Source organism: Lepidochelys kempii, chromosome 2 (genome assembly GCF_965140285.1).
Source record: "Lepidochelys kempii isolate rLepKem1 chromosome 2, rLepKem1.hap1, whole genome shotgun sequence".
NCBI classification, from domain to species: Eukaryota; Metazoa; Chordata; order Testudines; family Cheloniidae; genus Lepidochelys; species Lepidochelys kempii.
The window spans coordinates 122738025-122757374 of NC_136381.1; the positions used below are offsets into that span (position 1 = coordinate 122738025).

Consider the following 19350-nt stretch of genomic DNA (forward strand, 5'->3'; position numbering starts at 1 on the left):
GGGCGAGGAGGGTTGCTGGAGAACGGGGTGGTGGGACGATAAGGGGTCTGGAGGGTTCTTTGGGAGGTAGGTGGGGCTTTGGGCGGCCCCCGGTAATAGGGTGTGGTCTGGGGTGGTCCCTTCTGGTCTCCGCTCCAACTGCAACCAGTTTTCTTCTTCTCTGCCACCTCCACCCATCTGGCTCCAATCTCTCCTGCCTCAATTACAGTTTTGGGTTTCCCATCTAGGATGTATCTTTCTATTTCCTCAGGAACACCCTCTAAGAATTGTTCCATTTGCATTAGGAAGGGCAAATTTACTGGAGATTCAACACTTGCTCCTGATATCCAGGCATCCCAATGTTTTACAATGTGGTAGGCATGTCGGGTAAATGACATGTCTGGTTTCCACCTTAGGGCTCTGAACCTCCGACGAGACTGCTCGGGTGTTATCCCCATTCTGACTCTCGCCTTGGATTTAAACAGTTCATACGTGTTCATGTGTTCTTTAGGCATTTCAGCTGCCACCTCAGCTAAGGGTCCACTGAGCTGCGGCCTCAGCTCTACCATGTATTGGTCAGTAGAGATGTTGTACCCAAGGCAGGCCCTTTCGAAGTTTTCTAAGAAGGCCTCAGTATCATCACCTGCCTTGTAGGTGGGGAACTTTCTGGGATGGGAAGTGGTACCTGGAGAAGGATTGCTAGGGTTTGTTGGTATATTCTGCTGGGCCTTTATCCTCTCCATCTCCTCCACATGCTTCCTCTCTTTTTCCTTCTCCTCCTCCTTCAGCCGCATGAGTTCTATCTGTCTTTCATGTTCCCTTTGTTTTTCCTCAGCCTGAAATTTGGCTAATTCCAGCTGTAGTCGAGCTGAGGATTTGGCCATTCTAACCTCTCTGTTTTTAACTAACTTTACACCCGAGGTTTGGAAATAAACAAACAAAACTTGGCTGTAAAATTTTGCTGTGCTGGAATAGAATACCTATTCTCTGATAGTGATTGTCAGCCTACAGAAAAAGACAATTCCCTTGTCTCTGCTCTGGGCCCAAATTAAAGCAAAAAACCTCCAACTACTTGGAAACCTGCTTACCCAGCCCAAAGAAAAAAAAAATTTCTTTTCAAACCTGTGCTCCTTGTAAAACAAAAAAAAAATCAAAATCCTAAAAAAACCCCTGCCACTTTTGTCTCCAGGCAAATGGGTAGAGCACACACCCCCTATTTACTTTTAGGAAGAAAAGAAAAAAAAAAAACCTCTGGGTTGGAAGACTGTGAATTTCCCTGCAGGAGTTAAGTACCCTGCCTCCAGGCAAAGAAAACCTGCAATTCACAAGATAATCCCCTTTTGTCTCTGCTTGGCCACAAAGCAGAGAGAAACCAAGCTGCTTTCAGTTTCAAAGCTGCCTTCTGGACTTCCTAAAAATTCCTTTTTAAAATCTGTATTTCTAGTTCAAAAAATCTCAACTGGATCTCAAAATGATTTCAGGTTAATCCCACCACTGTGCCACCATGTCAAGGTTCCTCCCCCACTCTGAACTCTAGGGTACAGATGTGGGGACCTGCATGAAAAACCTCCTAAGCTTATCTTTACCAGCTTAGGTCAAAACTTCCCCAAGGTACAAAATATTACACCTTGGACAGGCCGCTACCACCACCAAACTAATACTGGTTACTGGGGAAGAGCTGTTTGGACGCGTCCTTCCCCCCAAAATACTTCCCAAAACCTTGCACCCCACTTCCTGGACAAGGTTTGGTAAAAAGCCTCACCAATTTGTCTAGGTGACTACAGACCCAGACCCTTGGATCTTAAGAACAATGAACAATCCTCCCAACACTTGCACCCCCCCTTTCCTGGGAAATGTTGGATAAAAAGCCTCACCAATTTGCATAGGTGACCACAAACCCAAACCCTTGGATCTGAGAACAATGAAAAAGCATTCAGTGTTTTACAAGAAGACTTTTAATAAAAAATAGAAGTAAATAGAAATAAAGAAATCCCCCCTGTAAAATCAGGATGGTATATATCTTACAGGGTAATTAGATTCAAAACATAGAGAACCCCTCTAGGCAAAACCTTAAGTTACAAAAAAGATACACAGACAGAAATAGTTATTCTATTCAGCACAATTCTTTTCTCAGCCATTTAAAGAAATCATAATCTAACACATACCTAGCTAGATTACTTACTAAAAGTTCTAAGACTCCATACCTGTTCTGTCCCCGGCCAAGACGACTACAGACAGACACAGACCCTTTGTTTCTCTCCCTCCTCCCAGCTTTTGAAAGTATCTTGTCTCCTCATTGGTCATTTTGGTCAGGTGCCAGCGAGGTTACCTTTAGCTTCTTAACCCTTTACAGGTGAGAGGAGCTTTCCCCTGGCCAGGAGGGATTTCAAAGGGGTTTACCCTTCCCTTTATATTTATGACACCACCCCACTGTCCTGCTGGTAATAGCTTATCTAAAGTGATTTCCAGCACAAATCCAGGTTTTCTCACCCTCCACCCCCCCACACAAATTCACTCTCCTGCTGGTGATAGCCCATCCAAAGTGACAACTCTTTACACAATGTGCATGACAATCAAGCTGGGCTATTTCCTGCATAAATCCAGGTTCTCACATCCCCCCCACCCCCATACACACACAAACTCACTCTCCTGCTGGTAATAGCTCATCCAAACTGACCACTCTTCAAGTTAAAATCCAAGTTAAACCAGAACATCTGGGGGGAGGGGGGGTAGGAAAAAACAAGAGGAAACAGGCTACCTTGCATAATGACTTAGCCACTCCAAGTCTCTATTTAAGCCTAAATTAATAGTATCCAATTTGCAAATGAATTCCAATTCAGCAGTTTCTCACTGGAGTCTGGATTTGAAGTTTTTTTGTTTTAAGATAGCGACCTTCATGTCTGTGATCGCGTGACCAGAGAGATTGAAGTGTTCTCTGACTGGTTTATGAATGTTATAATTCTTGACATCTGATTTGTGTCCATTTATTCTTTTACGTAGAGACTGTCCAGTTTGACCAATGTACATGGCAGAGGGGCATTGCTGGCACATGATGGCATATATCACATTGGTGGATGTGCAGGTGAACGAGCCTCTGATAGTGTGGCTGATGTTATTAGGCCCTGTGATGGTGTCCCCTGAATAGATATGTGGGCACAGTTGGCAACGGGCTTTGTTGCAAGGATAAGTTCCTGGGTTAGTGGTTCTGTTGTGTGGTATGTGGTTGTTGGTGAGTTCCAGGGGTGTGTCTGTGCGGATTTGATCTTGTGCTTTTTCAGGAAGTTTCTTGAGCAAATGCTGTAGTTGCTTTTGGTAACTCTCAGTGGGATCAGAGGGTAATGGCTTGTAGAAACTCGTGTTGGAGAGCTGCCGAGCAGCCTCTTCTTCATATTCCGACCTATTCATTCCGACCTATTTCAACTTCCTGAAAAAGCACAAGATCAAATCCGCACAGACACACCCCTGGAACCCCAACCTGGGATATTCTATCTACTACCCAAGATCCATAAACCTGGAAATCCTGGGCGCCCCATCATCTCAGGCATTGGCACCCTGACAGCAGGATTGTCTGGCTATGTAGACTCCCTCCTCAGGCCCTACGCTACCAGCACTCCCAGCTACCTTCGAGACACCACTGACTTCCTGAGGAAACTACAATCCATCGGTGATCTTCCTGATAACACCATCCTGGCCACTATGGATGTAGAAGCCCTCTACACCAACATTCCACACAAAGATGGACTACAAGCCGTCAAGAACACTATCCCCGATAATGTCACGGCTAACCTGGTGGCTGAACTTTGTGACTTTGTCCTTACCCATAACTACTTCACATTTGGGGACAATGTATACCTTCAGATCAGCGGCACTGCTATGGGTACCCGCATGGCCCCACAGTATGCCAACATTTTTATGGCTGATTTAGAACAACGCTTCCTCAGCTCTCGTCCCCTAAAGCCCCTACTCTACTTGCGCTATATTGATGACATCTTCATCATCTGGACCCATGGAAAAGAAGCCCTTGAGGAATTCCACCATGATTTCAACAATTTCCATCCCACCACCAACCTCAGCCTGGTCCAGTCCACACAAGAGATCCACTTCCTGGACACTACAGTGCTAATAAACAATGGTCACATAAACACCACCCTATACCGGAAACCTACTGACCGCTATTCCTACCTGCATGCCTCCAGCTTTCACCCTGACCACACCACACGATCCATCGTCTACAGCCAAGCTCTGCGATACAACCGCATTTGCTCCAACCCCTCAGACAGAGACAAACACCTACAAGATCTCTGTCAAGCTTTCTTACAACTACAATACCCACCTGCAGAAGTAAAGAAACAGATTGATAGAGCCAGAAGAGTTCCCAGAAGTTACCTACTACAGGACAGGCCTAACAAAGAAAATAACAGAACGCCACTAGCCGTCACCTTCAGCCCCCAACTAAAACCCCTCCAACGCATTATTAAGGATCTACAACCTATCCTAAAGGATGACCCAACACTCTCACAAATCTTGGGAGACAGGCCAGTCCTTGCCTACAGACAGCCCCGCAACCTGAAGCAAATACTCACCAACAACCACATACCACACAACAGAACCACTAACCCAGGAACTTATCCTTGCAACAAAGCCCGTTGCCAACTGTGCCCACATATCTATTCAGGGGACACCATCACAGGGCCTAATAACATCAGCCACACTATCAGAGGCTCGTTCACCTGCACATCCACCAATGTGATATATGCCATCATGTGCCAGCAATGCCCCTCTGCCATGTACATTGGTCAAACTGGACAGTCTCTACGTAAAAGAATAAATGGACACAAATCAGATGTCAAGAATTATAACATTCATAAACCAGTCGGAGAACACTTCAATCTCTCTGGTCACGCGATCACAGACATGAAGGTCGCTATCTTAAAACAAAAAAACTTCAAATCCAGACTCCAGCGAGAAACTGCTGAATTGGAATTCATTTGCAAATTGGATACTATTAATTTAGGCTTAAATAGAGACTTGGAGTGGCTAAGTCATTATGCAAGGTAGCCTGTTTCCTCTTGTTTTTTCCTACCCCCCCCCCCCCAGATGTTCTGGTTTAACTTGGATTTTAACTTGAAGAGTGGTCAGTTTGGATGAGCTATTACCAGCAGGAGAGTGAGTTTGTGTGTGTATGGGGGTGGGGGGGATGTGAGAACCTGGATTTATGCAGGAAATAGCCCAGCTTGATTGTCATGCACATTGTGTAAAGAGTTGTCACTTTGGATGGGCTATCACCAGCAGGAGAGTGAATTTGTGTGGGGGGGTGGAGGGTGAGAAAACCTGGATTTGTGCTGGAAATCACTTTAGATAAGCTATTACCAGCAGGACAGTGGGGTGGGAATAGGTATTGTTTCATATTCTCTGTGTATATATAAAGCCTGCTGCAGTTTCCACGATATGCATCTGAGGAAGTGAGCTGTAGCTCACGAAAGCTTATGCTCTAATAAATTGGTTAGTCTCTAAGGTGCCACAAGTCCTCCTTTTCTTTGTGCGAATACAGACTAACACGGCTGTTACTCTGAAACCTGTGTAGTTGTAGCCATGTTGGTCCCAGGATAAGAGAGAAACAAGGTAGGTGAGGTAATCTTTTCTTCTTCTTCGAGAGTGCTCCACTCTAGGTGCCTCAGGTGCCTCAGATCAGATATTTTAGGTAGCAGTATCCATTTGGTCTGTGCATACATTCTCTGCAGCCTCATGCCTTGCATGGTGGCTATATAAGGTTACATGGGCATATCACCCGCAGTTCCTTCTCAACTGCCTCAGCCTAAGACGGAGTCTCAGCAGTGTCGGAGTTGAGCTTACCTCAACTGTATTTTTTCTTTCTTGTTTCTTACTAGTTACTTAGTGGTAGTTCTTAATGTTTACTTTGTGTTAGTTATACTAATTTTATAAATGTTAAAAAAATTAAAAATGGAAAAAATATTTGAAAAAAAGAAGAGATTTTATTTATACTTTTATGATAGGGACTGTTGTCCTCGTGCCTATTTTTTTTTCTCCCCTCAGGGGAACTTAAATGCTAGGAGGGCATGCCCAGTTCTCCTGGTTTTAAATGCTGCCTTTTGTGCCAAGAGGCTATCCCAGTCAGTGACATAGAACTGTTTATTCGCCAACCAAACACAGTTTGAACAAACTAGTCTTGATGACTTTGGTCATGAAAAACTCCCTCGACTGGTGGAAGGATACTCACAATGTTTGTGCGGGGGGTCTTCTTTGCTCATCCATGTCCAATGCTCCAATGTCATGCATCCTTATTGGGATGGGAAACCCACCTAGAAACTCACACTGTTCAAGGCAGGTGATCTCCTCTCGAGATCGCTTCAGTCTCCCTGAACACTCAATAATAGACTTAAAAGTGGCAATTCTTCAACAAAAACAACTTCAAAAACAGATTCCAGTGAGAAACTGCAGAACTGGAAATAATTTGCAAACTGGACACCATCAAATTCGGCCTGAATAAAGACTGGGAGTGGATGGGTCACTACAAAAACTAATTTCCCCCTGTTGATACTCACACCTTCTTGTTAACTCTTCGAAATGGGCCACCTTGATTACATTAGCGCTACAAAAGCCTCATTAGCACTACAAAAGTGATTTCCATCCCTGCTTGTCAACTGTTGAGAATAGTCCACTTCCACCTTAATTGAATTGGTTCGTTAGCACTGACCGCCTACTTGGTACGGCAACTCCCATCTTTTCATCTGCTGTGTATTTATACCTCTCTACTATATTTTCCACTCCATGCATCTGATGAAGTGGGTTTTAGCCCATGAAAGCTTATGCCCAAATACATTTGTTAGTCTCTAAGGTGCCACAAGGACTCCTTCTTGTTTTTGTTAATTTACTTAGTTGCCATAAATAATCATTGTTGAGTGATAAGAACTTTGTGACTCAGTGTTCTGCTTCGACAGCATTACACAGCAACTCCTGGTAGGCTGCGAAGTAAAGAATAAAAGTGTAAAATGAAACCCTGCTCTCCTGTAAGTTCATACAAAGCATCTCTGCTACACCACTAAGCTATTATACCCAGTGATGTGGTTTTAATAAAGTTGTTATGTTATGTGAAAGGAAAGATTTACCTGAAGATCTCTGTGAATTTAACAGTTCTCTTGCCCGTTTTCTTTCCCACCCTCCAAAAACAAAAAAGTTTAAGAAGGTTGCATAAAGAAAATGAGAAAATCTAAAATCCTTGTATTTTTTTAGAACATTTTGATATTTTTGTGTTTGTTTTTTTTTAAAGATCGTATACATCGATGCACAGGCTTAATGTCATGCAACTGCTTACAATCCTTTTGGATTTTTCAGATATACAAGAATCCATAGGAGACAACACAATTGCTTCTAATGCCTGCAAATGTTTTATTCTCTGTTTATGCAAACAGTTCCTTGGCGGTTTAGTGAGTTTTTCGTTGTTCCATCACCCCCATCAAGGGTGGATGTTACCTGAGGCAGTGGCTGCAACAGAGAGTTACCCTATCCAATTTGGTATGGAGTGATTGGTGTTCTCCTCATATGGCTCGAAGGCACACTGCTTGCTCTGAGATGACAGCCTTCTCCTTATCAGTCATTTCACCTGTATTTTGCCTCCCCTAAAGGCTGATCAGATTCTTGCTAAGCGAGTAATACAGTTTGACAGCACACCTATATCAGTAAAAAGAACAGGAGTACTTGTGGCACCATAGAGACTAACAAATTTATTTGAGCATGAGCTTTCGTGGGCTACAGCCCACTTCATCGGATGCACAGAATGGAACATACAGTAAGAAGATACATATATCTATCTATATATATACACACATACAGAAAACATGAAAAAGTGGAGTAAGAGGCTAATTAAGATGAGCTATTATCAGCAGGAGAAAAAGAGCTTTGTGACTTTGTCCTCACCCACAACTATTTCACATTTGGGGACAATATATACCTTCAAGTCAGCGGCACTGCTAGGGGTACCCGCATGGCCCCACAGTATGCCAACGTTTTTATGGCTGACTTAGAGCAACGCTTCCTCAGCTCTCGTCCCCTAATGCCCCTACTCTACTTGCGTTACATTGTTGACATCTTCATCATCTGGACCCATGGAAAAGAAGCCCTTGAGGAATTCCACCATGATTTCAACAATTTCCATCCCACCATCAACCTCAGCCTACACCAATCCACACAAGTGGTCCATTTCCTGGACCCTACTGTGCTAATAAGCGATGGTCACATAAACACCACCCTATACCAGAAACTGACTGACTGCTATACTTACCTACATGCCTCCAGCTTCCATCCAGGACACGTCACACGGTCCATTGTCTACAGCCAAGCTCTAAGATACAACCGCATTTGCTCCAATCCCTCAGACAGAGACAAACACCTACAAGATCTCCATCAAGCATTCTTAAAACTACAATACTGACCTGCTGAAGTGAAAAAACAGCTTGACAGAGCCAGAAGAGTACCCAGAAGTAACCTACTACAGGACAGGCACAACGAAGAAAATAACAGAACACCACTAGCTGTCACCTTCAGCCCCTAACTAAAACCTCTTGAGCGCATCATCAAAGATCTACAACCTATCCTGAAAAATGATCCCTCACTCTCTCAGATCTTGGGAGACAGGCCAGTCCTCGCTTACAGACAGCCCCCCCAACCTGAAGCAAATACTCTCTAGCAACCACACACCACACAACAAAAACACTAACCCAGGAACCTATCCTTGCAACAAAGCCCGATGCCAACTGTGTCCACTTATTTATTCAAGTGACACCATCATAGGGCCTAATCACATTAGCCACGCCATCAGGGACTCGTTCACCTGCACATCTACCAATGTGATATATACCATCATGTGCCAGCAATGCCCCTCTTCCATGTACATTGGACAAACCGGACAGTCTCTTTGCAAAAGAATAAATGGACACAAATCTGACATCAGGAATCATAACATTCAAAAACCAGTAGGAGAACACTTCAACCTCTCTGGCTACTCAGTAATATATTTAAAGTTGGCAATTTTGCAACAGAAAAGCTTCAAAAACAGACTCCAACAAGAAACTGCTGAACTTGAAGTAATATGAAAACTAGATACCATTAACTTGGGTTTGAATAGAGACTGGGAGTGGCTGGGTCATTACACATACTGAATCTATTTCCCCATGTTAAGTATCCTCATGCCTTCTTGTCAACGGTCTAAATGGGCCATCTTGATTATCACTACAAAAGTTTTTTTCTCCTGCTGATAATAGCTCATCTTAATTAATTAGCCTCTTACTCCACTTTTTCATGTTCTCTGTGTGTGTGTGTATGTGTATATATGTGTGTGTGTGTATATATATATATATATATATATATATATATATATATATATATATATATATATATATACTTACTATATGTTCCATTCTGTGCATCTGATGAAGTGAGCTGTAGCCCACGAAAGCTTATGCTCAAATAAATTGGTTAGTCTCTAAGGTGCCACAAGTACTCCTGTTCTTTTTGTGGATACAGACTAACACGGCTGCTACTCTGAAACCTATATCAGTGTCTGCTTTGTGCAACGCATAGCATTATCCATTTAGCCATCATAATGACTCCTGTATAATTCTCTTCTTTCTGAAAAGTTGTTTTCTGATTCCTTGGTGAAATGAATGTTGCACAGATTTAGGGCCTGCTCCCAATGAAGTCAATTCGAGTTTTGGCATTGAGTTCAGTAGGAGCAGAATTTTGTTCTCGCATACAGATTTTACTATTCCAATTCTTGCCTATTGCAGCTTCTGGAGGCTGCTCTTCTAGAAGCTTCTGGAACCAGAGTTTCCCCTTATATAGCGAACTCAGGCTCACTGTTTCTGCACTGTTTCTGTGCCTTATCTACGGGATATTATAGAGGGGTTTGCCTTTGGATTGGATGGGCCTTAGCAAACTTCCTGCCCCCACTTTTTTTTTTAATTGATATTTTGACACTACTTTCCCTCCATTCCCTTTGTGGCTGACTGCCCAGCAGACCTCAGCTAGGAATTTGGAGAGCAGGGTAAGAGTGTTTGTGTACTGTCCACCAGTAAGCCCTATCGAACAGCAAGAAAATTACTATGGGCACCTTATACAGAGCCCATGCTTTATCCGCTTGAAATGGCAGATAAGATAAAAAAAGGCACGGTCTGCAGTTAGATGGAGGGTGTTTTTCTCAAGGTGTTTCTCTTTTGTGCCCCTGTGAGTCCAACCCTACCATGGGCAGTCCTGCAGGTACCCTCCAGTGTCCCAGCAGCTCTTGGATCTAACTAATTATGGGTGCCATAAAAAGCTATTAGAGAGAGATAAATAGTGTTGTATTTTTGGAAGCATTTTCCTGGGAAAGTACTGCATTCATAGCTTCAAAAGTTTCTAACGGAGCAGCCTCCATGAACTGCAGCGTGAGTAGTCAACCCATCAGTTTTGTGTCTCCTCTACACTATTGTTGTCTTATTATGAGTAAACAAAATTGTTCTATTACAGAACAGGGAACAGAAATATAGGTGAGATTCTCATGGAAATGAATTCAGTTTATTTTGATATATCACTATGAATACATGTCTAATACTGATAATGAACTTCATGTGTTACCATGGGAACTAACTGTAAATATGTTTCTTACTGTTAAGCTATATAGCTGTTGTATGTGAGTTGAGAGCAGAGAAAAAACATACACTCAAAAACATACACCAATAATCAGACCCCTGAATCTAATCACTCGAATTAAGCAATCAGAATAAGCTTGGCACAGTACAAGACCCAGAATACAGCTGCCCCAGGCAATTTATAGTCTAAAGAAAATAGAGTACATAGGCGACATCGGGAAGCCCAGACAGGGGAATGACTAGGATTTTTAATATTTATTTTAATAATAACAGACTGAGCTAGAACTGTTCATTATATTATATCAGCGCTTCTCTGATTATTGTAATAAATTTGATTGATTTTCGCTTTCATTTATGAAGAACCATATTAGTTACAAACTTTATTAAATAGAAAATATTGTGAAGGTGAACTGATTCTGTCTAACTCATCTGATGTAGCAGACAGAATTCTGCCTTTGATCTCTGTGTGGTATCCATTTATGTCAGTGGAAGATGCATGTGCAGATGGAGGACATTATCTGATCTATTCAGGCTTTATCTATACTGAGGGAACTTAAAGTGGTTTTCCCCCTATTGCTACCATAAGTTCAGCTCCCTAGTAAAGAGAGGCTGCCACTGCCACTGGCCATTTAGCACCCTGTCTGAGACCTTGTCTGAGACCTGCTTTGACTGGATACGTGGCATTGTGCTTAAAATGCTAGTCGCAGTCAGCAGCTCTTTTCAACCCCTGTCACTTTCCCCTACTTCTCCTTCTGTTACTGTGGGAAGGCTTGTGCAAAAAGATGGGTAAACTGCCTATTCTCCTCTGCTCATGACATCACCACTAGGAGGACTAATTCAAAAATTAGAAACAGAGGCAGTTATGAAAAAATAAACTACTAACTTAAGTTTTAAAATGGCCCCCAACCCCCTTCCAGTTTGATGTTGGTTTCTAAAGAGCAAAAGGTACATACAATAGACTGGAGGCTATTTGGGGCCAGGTGGAAAAAGAGCCCTTTATATGAAGTCAGCACCTTAATTGGCTAGCAGTAAATAATTAAATCTGACTTTGTCCAGACCAGCATTTTGGTATGTCTTGAGCTGTTAAACAATAGGATTTTTCTGAGCCTGGTCTGGCTGTCTGCCACAAATACAGGAACTCCTCACTTAAAGTCATCCCTGTTAACGTTGTTTCGTTGTTACGTTGCTGATCAATTAGGGAACATGCTCATTTAAGTTTTCCAATGCTCCCTTCTAACTCATTTGGCAGCCACCTGCTTTGTCCACTGCTTGCAGGAAGAGCAGCCCGTTGCAGCTAGCTGGTGGGTGGTTGGAACCAGGGTGGACTGGCAGCCCCCCTATCAGCTGCCCGCTCCCCTAAGTTCCCTGTACAGCAGCTGTTCAGTAGGCTATAAATTGCCGGCAGTTCAGCTGTCCCTCCCCCCACTGCCATGTGCTGCTCCTGCCCTCTGCCTTGGGAGCTGCTCCCCTAGACTCCTGCTTGCTGGGGGGGGGGGAAGAAGAGGGGGGCTAATGTCAGGATGTCCCCCTCCCCTGTGCTCCTGCACCCCGCTTACCCCGTCTTCCATAGAGCAGGGGGGGACACACAGAGGGAGGGAGATGCTGCCTTAGGCATCAGCTGCAGCTGTGGTCTATCTCAGCTTGCTGATCAAATTAAGAAGGCAGTGTACTTCTGACCCCACTCTTCATATTTAAAGGGGAAATGCGCATCTCTATCTCTCAAACACACACAGGGTGTGTGTCTCTGTCTGCCCTCCCTCCTTTCCTGCTGCCTTGTAGAGTGTGAGAGTTAACCCTTGAGGGCTCAGCCAATTATCGTTCATCATTTAGCAGTAAGGCATTCCTTGGGAAATATCCCACCCTCTGACTCCTCCACCTCAACCAAGCTTCACAATCAGCATCACTGTGTACCAGTATTAAATTGTTCATTTAAAACTTATAGTGTGTGTGTGTATGTGTATATATATATAATATAGTCTTTTGTCTGGTGAAAAAAAATTTCCCTGGAACCTAACCCACTTGTTTACATTAAGTCTTATGGGGAAATTGGATTTACTTAACATCATTTTGCTTAAAGTCGTGTTTTTCAGGAACATAACTATAACATTAAATGAGGAGTTCCTGTAATACTGAATCTACCCCTCAGTGCCCATGAGCTAAGGAGGAGCTTCTGGGGGTTAGAGGTTTATGTTTTCAGAGCTGCCTGTGAGATACAGATACCCTGTTTCCAAATCTCACTTTGAATCCTTTAGTTGTCTCAGGAAGTTATGCATCTTTGTCCCTGTTATACAGATATATAGGTTTGAGGAGGAGGGGGGAATTTCCTTCCAGATGACTAAGATCACAAGAATAGCCAGTGGTTTTTCCTTATGGATGAAAGAAAATTTAAGCTGAAAGAAATTCATTTTGTTCTTTCTGCCTGTTCTCTCCCTTGGACCTGTGCACTGAAGCCAAAGTATAAGTCTCTCTTAGGAGGAAAGAATCCTTACATAAAATACTGGAAACTCATTAAGAGTCAAATTAATTATTTCTCTAAAATGGTGATACACCGATGTCAGTGATTCAGGAGCCAAATTAGCCATCAACATTACCCAAAAGAGCCACAGTCGTGTGAATTGATAGCTTCATTTACTATAGTACTATATATTCATATTTAAACAGTATGACAGTAGAAATATTTAATTATATTATTCTCACAGCAAAGTGACTGACCAAGTATTATTACTTTATCAACTACAATTGGTTAATAACATAGTAAAAGTATCCTGATTGGTTAATAACTTAGACTGGTTAATAATTAAATCACACGGTGTTTTAATATCATGTGTTGCAAAGACCTGCAGGAGACCCATTAAAGAGCCGCTTGTGAGCCTCAGTCTGAGTATCACTGCTCTAAAATCTGCCTGGATCAGCTGCTCATGTGCTCTGTTATTGCTTTTAGAATGGAAACTGGAGAATTGGAAGAGGCTGGATGTCAACCAGGTACTAAATGTATCCTACTCAAAAGCTCATTAACTTTCCTCTTTGAATTGATGCAATCTCCCACACCAGATTTATAAAGGAATTTATGAAAGAATGAGCGATTGTGCTAACATAATATTTTTCCAGAGTTTGCCACTTAAATGACATAGGCCACTGCCCTCAGAAACTACATGTCTGGGAAAAATTCCACCCTCAGACACTCACAGCTGTCATCTGCATCAATTAGTGCAACCATTATGTGCAACTTTCCCTTTCTCTGTATGTATTACAATGCAGTTTTTAAGGACACGATCACATCATACTCTTTTCGAAAGAGTACAAGACCTGTGTGATTATACTGACACAGGCAAACTTTAAAAACATTGGCAATAATTTATGTAAATTCCATAGCACTTGAATGCCCTGTCTCATGCACCTTAAAAGGTCTGTGATATGGAATCCCTCTCCTCTACTCATATAGAATTTGCATAACGTCTAAGGGCTTTAGAAAGGGGTTCTTAAGAAGTGCATGGCAGTCCTCCCCAACCGTTGTGAACCTTGCAGGTTCTGCTGGAGCTGAGCCTGTAGCTCATTCCTTGCCCACCTTACAAAGATGCTCAGAGACTGAAGCAAGGTGTTATGTGGTAATTGCCTCAGCCCATGATCATCTGCACCATACAAAGAAGTTTGCCATGCCTGACTGTGCAGTGTGGCCTTCAAAAACTGCACGTTTCAGTGCCTGTGCTGCATGTAATTTTCAAATGCTGCTATCTTGGTCCAATCAAAACCACTTTTCACTGGAGTACTGAAAGGCATTTCTCAGTGAGGTCTGTTTTCGTGATGAATTTTATTACTCTGTCCCCAGCTGTTTTGGCAATATAGCGAATAAATGATATAGCAAGAAATTCGTTGTAATGGAAAAAAAACCACAGTGAAGAGTTATTTTTATTTATTTATTTGTTTAACTTTTCGGGAACTCAGCAACAGCTTTGCTTCAACTAAAATAAATCACCTTCAGGAAAGGGGCCAAGGTTGGGAAACTCAGCCTAGAAGGTGAAAGTTTTAGAAAGTTATGAGCAACCAAAAAAAAGAGGGTTTAGAGTAGAAACTACTGAAAGCAGGGCCATGGCAAGCACTTTTGAAAAGGAATACAAGTCTTTAGGTCTGTAAGCATTGTGAAATCTTCTTTCCACATAAGTGTAGAAAGGAGTCCTCAGTTTCAATGTGTACTTGATAATTGACTTGGAAACAAAGTTAGTTTTGTCTGTGGCAAATAATATGTTATCGTTTGCTGTGTATTCATTTTAAGCAGAACTCCTTACTAGAAATTCCAGTGAGGTGTTTTGCTTAAAAATCAATGGTACAATATGACTTTGAGTGTTTTGCCTTCTACAAGTAGTGACTCAGATTCTCTTCTGGTGCGTAGGTAAATCTGAAGTAACTCCATTTATTTCAGTGGAGTTACTCCAGATTTACACAGTGTAGCTAAGGAAATTGATTTCTAGTCTTTTTATGTTAAGGAAAATAGAAATGATAAAAATACTAAGATCGGGGTGAAAATAAGTCTAGTTGAAGGCGCGGGGCCTAGGGTGGAAGGGGTGGGGCTGAGGGGGTCAGAGCCAGCCCCAGCCCACCCTGTAAAGTAAGTGCCCCCCCTCCTTCTGCTCCTCCTCCTCCCCCCTCCCTCCCCCACCGGGGTAGCAGCAGCAGCAGCCTGGGCCTCCAGAGGCTATTTAAAGGGCCCAGAGCTCCCCTGCTTCTACTGCCCTGGTCCTTTAATTAGCCGCTGGAGCCCTGGGGAAGCAGCGGGGCTCCAGCGGCTATTTAAAGGACCGGGGCGGCAGAGGCAGCTGGAGCCCCGCCCTTTAAATAGCCCCTGGAGTCCCCGCTACCCCAGGGCTCTGGGGGCTATTTAAAGGGCCTGCGGCTCCCCTGCTTCTACTGTCCCGGTCCTTTAAATAGCCCCCGGAGCCCTGGAGTAGCGGTGGGGCTCCGACGGCTATTTAAAGGGCCAGGGCAATAGACACAGGGGAGCCCCATCCCTTTAAATAGCCGCCGGAGACCCGCAGCCGCTACCCCAGGGCTCCAGCACCAGGGCCACTGCTGGGAGCCCCAGGCCCTTTAAATTGCCCCCTGGGGAAACTGGGCCGCCCCAATACGGTTCACCGGCTTACTTTCACCTCTGACTAAGATCCAGATGATGGAATAAGAGGGAACTCAACATGACTAAGGGTATCGGAACCTAGTCTACATAGTAAAAGTTGGTCAATGGCTGACATTCTAATAACAAGGGATTAAGAATTGCTTTTTATATATATTATACTTAGTGTGCCACTTTAAAAAAAAGTATGAAGAAAATAATTCTTACCTTGATGAAAATAATGGAAAAAAAAAAGATAAAATTCTCTAATAAAACACAGTGAAGAAGATATTGAATTTTGAATTTAAAAAAAAAGGTAGGGTTTTTAATGCACTTTTAAAAGTGAATTTATTTTTTAAATGTGAAATTTTAATAAATCTGTTGAATTATCAAATGGGTTTAATTTGATAAAACATTAAAACTCTATCTGAAAACTCAAATTCCATTCAGAATCAAGAGCATTATTTTAAACATTGAAAAATATTACTTTGCTGGAGTGCTTTAATGCTGTGATAGATTCTAACAGATATGATACTATTCACATTTCAAAAGACAGGTATATTCTTAAAATTAATCTAAATTTATGAACACTTTAAACATTTTAAAGCATGCTCAACTGAGAACATTTTTGTTTTCACAGGCTGATATAGCGCCGCTGATGGCTTCCCTTATTGGTGTTCCTTTTCCCCTTAATTCTGTGGTAAGAAATACAAAAACATGAGTTTTACTTTAAAAAAGGCTGCATGTTTGGGGGTGGGAGGGGGAAGATGGGGAAAAAAAGATAATTTTGCAAACTTTTGCCATAGTTAATGGGGACTAGTCAAGGATGAAAAATTAAGCATAAGAATGGCAGCATTAAGGCCTAAGCAGGTACAATTTGCCTTTTAAATATTATTTTGTAATGTGTAACATATTTTAAATGATGAAAGTAGTTGATCCATTGTAACTTGTAATTCTGAAAGTATTAAATAGCCACCTTTTTACTTAAACCATGCAAATACTCTGTTAATTTTCTGTAAAGAAACAATAGGGTATGAGCTATCGTTCTTTTTCTTTATTTTTAATTGTAAGAGCTGAAACTAAAAAAAAAAAAAGTTCCTGAAGTTTAATGTTATTTTTAATCTAATTAGTTAGTTTACTAAGATATTTTGAGATGATATTTTATTTCATTAGGTTAGTTGATTATTTGATTTCTTATTTGGGATAGATCTCCTTTTTTAACCTTTCAATTTATCTATTTGTATTCCTTATTGCTGTCGGTCAGTGGCTGTCTCATATAACAGAACAAACTTTCTTTATTTAGCCCTAATTAACAACTAAAGCTTTAATTTGCTTTTATATTGCTTACCTCACATATGCGTATACAGTACATAACAAAAGTTAAGAGGGGAAAAAAGCAAATATGTATATTAAAAAAAAACGAAAAAAACTTTTCTGGAGACTTTGGACAGATTCTGTCTTCTGGTCCATTTCCATATGTGGTCAGCTGATACTCTCCCTAGTGCTGGGAGAGTTTTTTGTTGGTGTAAAGCTAGCTTAATCAGTTCCTATGCCACTCTTCCTCTAAACCCAAGTAGAGGGTGTCACTGGAACATCTCTGAAGACCATTGCCAGCTGATGTTGTAGGTTAGAAAGCACATTCATATGGGATTCTTTAACTTATGCTGTGGCTGGGGCTGGAGAGTCACAAGGCTGAGAATTAGGGCTTTCTACATGGGGAAATTGACCGCATAGGTATACTGGAATAACTATTCCGCAGTAGCTATGTTCCCCTTCCTCCTCCAGGTGAACACTCTGTGTGGGAATAAAAATGACTTTATTCTACAAAAATAAGCTATGCTGGTGAATTTCCTTGTGTAGACAAGCCTTTAGGGAGCAATAACAGTTCCCTTCCAGCCTGGCTCCATTCTCTTGCACTAAGTTGATCTTGGCACAGGAAAGAATCTGAACCTTTAGCGGGAAACAGATACATTTTGAAAACATAGTGTAGACGGTACATGGATTGATTAAGAAAGGAGAAGAACAAAGAGAGAATATTAATGGGCCCAGAACTTGTAATAATTCAAAAAATACTTACTTCGTATTAGTGTAACAAAAGGTTCTGCTCACTAGTTAAAAGTTGGACTTTTGTCTTTTGGAGAGATTTCATATGAAGATGCAAAAACACACAACATATTTACTGTTAAATATATACATTGAACATAGGGCTTAAAAAGGGGGGGGAGGAATCTTTTTTGTATGTCACTTTCCCAAATTGTAAAATAGAGATAATGATATGTCTAGTTGGCAGCTGGTATCTAGCGGAGTGCCCCAAGGGTTGGTCCTGGGGCCGGTTTTGTTCAATATCTTCATAAATGATCTGGAGGATGGTGTGGATTGCACTCTCAGCAAATTTGCGCATGATACTAAACTAGGAGGAGTGGTAGATACGCTGGAGGGCAGGGATAGGATACAGAGGGACCTAGACAAATTGGAGGACTGGGCCAAAAGAAATCTGATGAGGTTCAATAAGGATAAGTGCAGGGTCTGCACTTAGGACGGAGGAACCCAATGCACCGCTACAGACTAGGGACCGAATGGCTAGGCAGCAGTTCTGCAGAGAAGGACCTAGGGGTGACAGTGGACGAGAAGCTGGATATGAGTCAACAGTGTGGCTTTGTTGCCAAGAAGGCCAATGGCATTTTGGGGTGTATAAGTAGGGGCATTGCCAGCAGATCGAGGGACGTGATCGATCCCCTCTATTCGACATTGGTGAGGCCTCATCTGGAGTACTGTGTCCAGTTTTGGGCCCCACACTACAAGAAGGATGTGGAAAAATTGGAGAGAGTCCAGCGAAGGGCAACAAAAATGATTAGGGGTCTGGAACACATGACTTATGAGGAGAGGCTGAGGGAACTGGGATTGTTTAGTCTACGGAAGAGAAGAATGAGGGGGGATTTGATAGCTGCTTTTAACTACCTGAAAGATGGATCCAAAGAGGATGGATCTAGACTATTCTCAGTGATAGCAGATGACAGGACAAGGAGTAATGGTCTCAAGTTGCAGTGGGAGAGATTTAGGTTGGATATTAAGAAAACTTTTTCTCTAGGAGGGTGGTGAAACACTGGAATGCGTTACCTAGGGAGGTGGTGGAATCCCCTTCCTTCGAAGTTTTTAAGGTGAGGCTTGACAAAGCCCTGGCTGGGATGATTTAGTTGGGGATTGGTCCTGCTCTGGGCAGGGGGTTGGACTAGATGACCTCCAGAGGTCCCTTCCAACTCAGATATTCTATGATATATCTATGCATCTTTGTAAAGTGCTCAGAGATGTTTGAAAGACGATCTCTGTGCAAGTGCTGTCTTATTTTACAAATGGAGAAATTGAGACACAGAGGTTAAGTGACTTACTTGATGTTCCACTTCAAATATGTGGCCAACCAGGCTCAATCCTAAAATCAAGGAAGTTGGTGAAAGCTTTCTTTGACTTGATTGGAAGCAGGATTGTCCCCGAGATCTTCTGCATCACAGTTCTCTGCCAAAAGATCATCCTTTGTCTTTAGTTACTTTTAAGCTTCAATTCTTCAGCCTTTATTGGCTTGTTAATTTGTTGCATAAAAACTACATAATATAAAATATGTTCTTCTGTTCA

The 19350-nt window shown here is 42.2% G+C and overlaps 1 protein-coding gene across 8 annotated transcripts in view; it reads left to right on the forward strand.

Annotated features, from left to right (window-relative positions):
• PIGN (phosphatidylinositol glycan anchor biosynthesis class N) overlaps positions 1–19350 on the forward strand; it is a 169918-nt gene that overhangs the window by 61206 nt on the left and 89362 nt on the right. For all 8 annotated transcript variants that reach the window (XM_073332239.2, XM_073332240.2, XM_073332242.2 and 5 more), the window contains 2 exons: positions 13564–13604; positions 16364–16423. In XM_073332239.2, coding sequence (XP_073188340.1) covers positions 13564–13604; positions 16364–16423 — 101 coding nt within the window. The remainder of the gene's footprint in view (positions 1–13563; positions 13605–16363; positions 16424–19350) is intronic.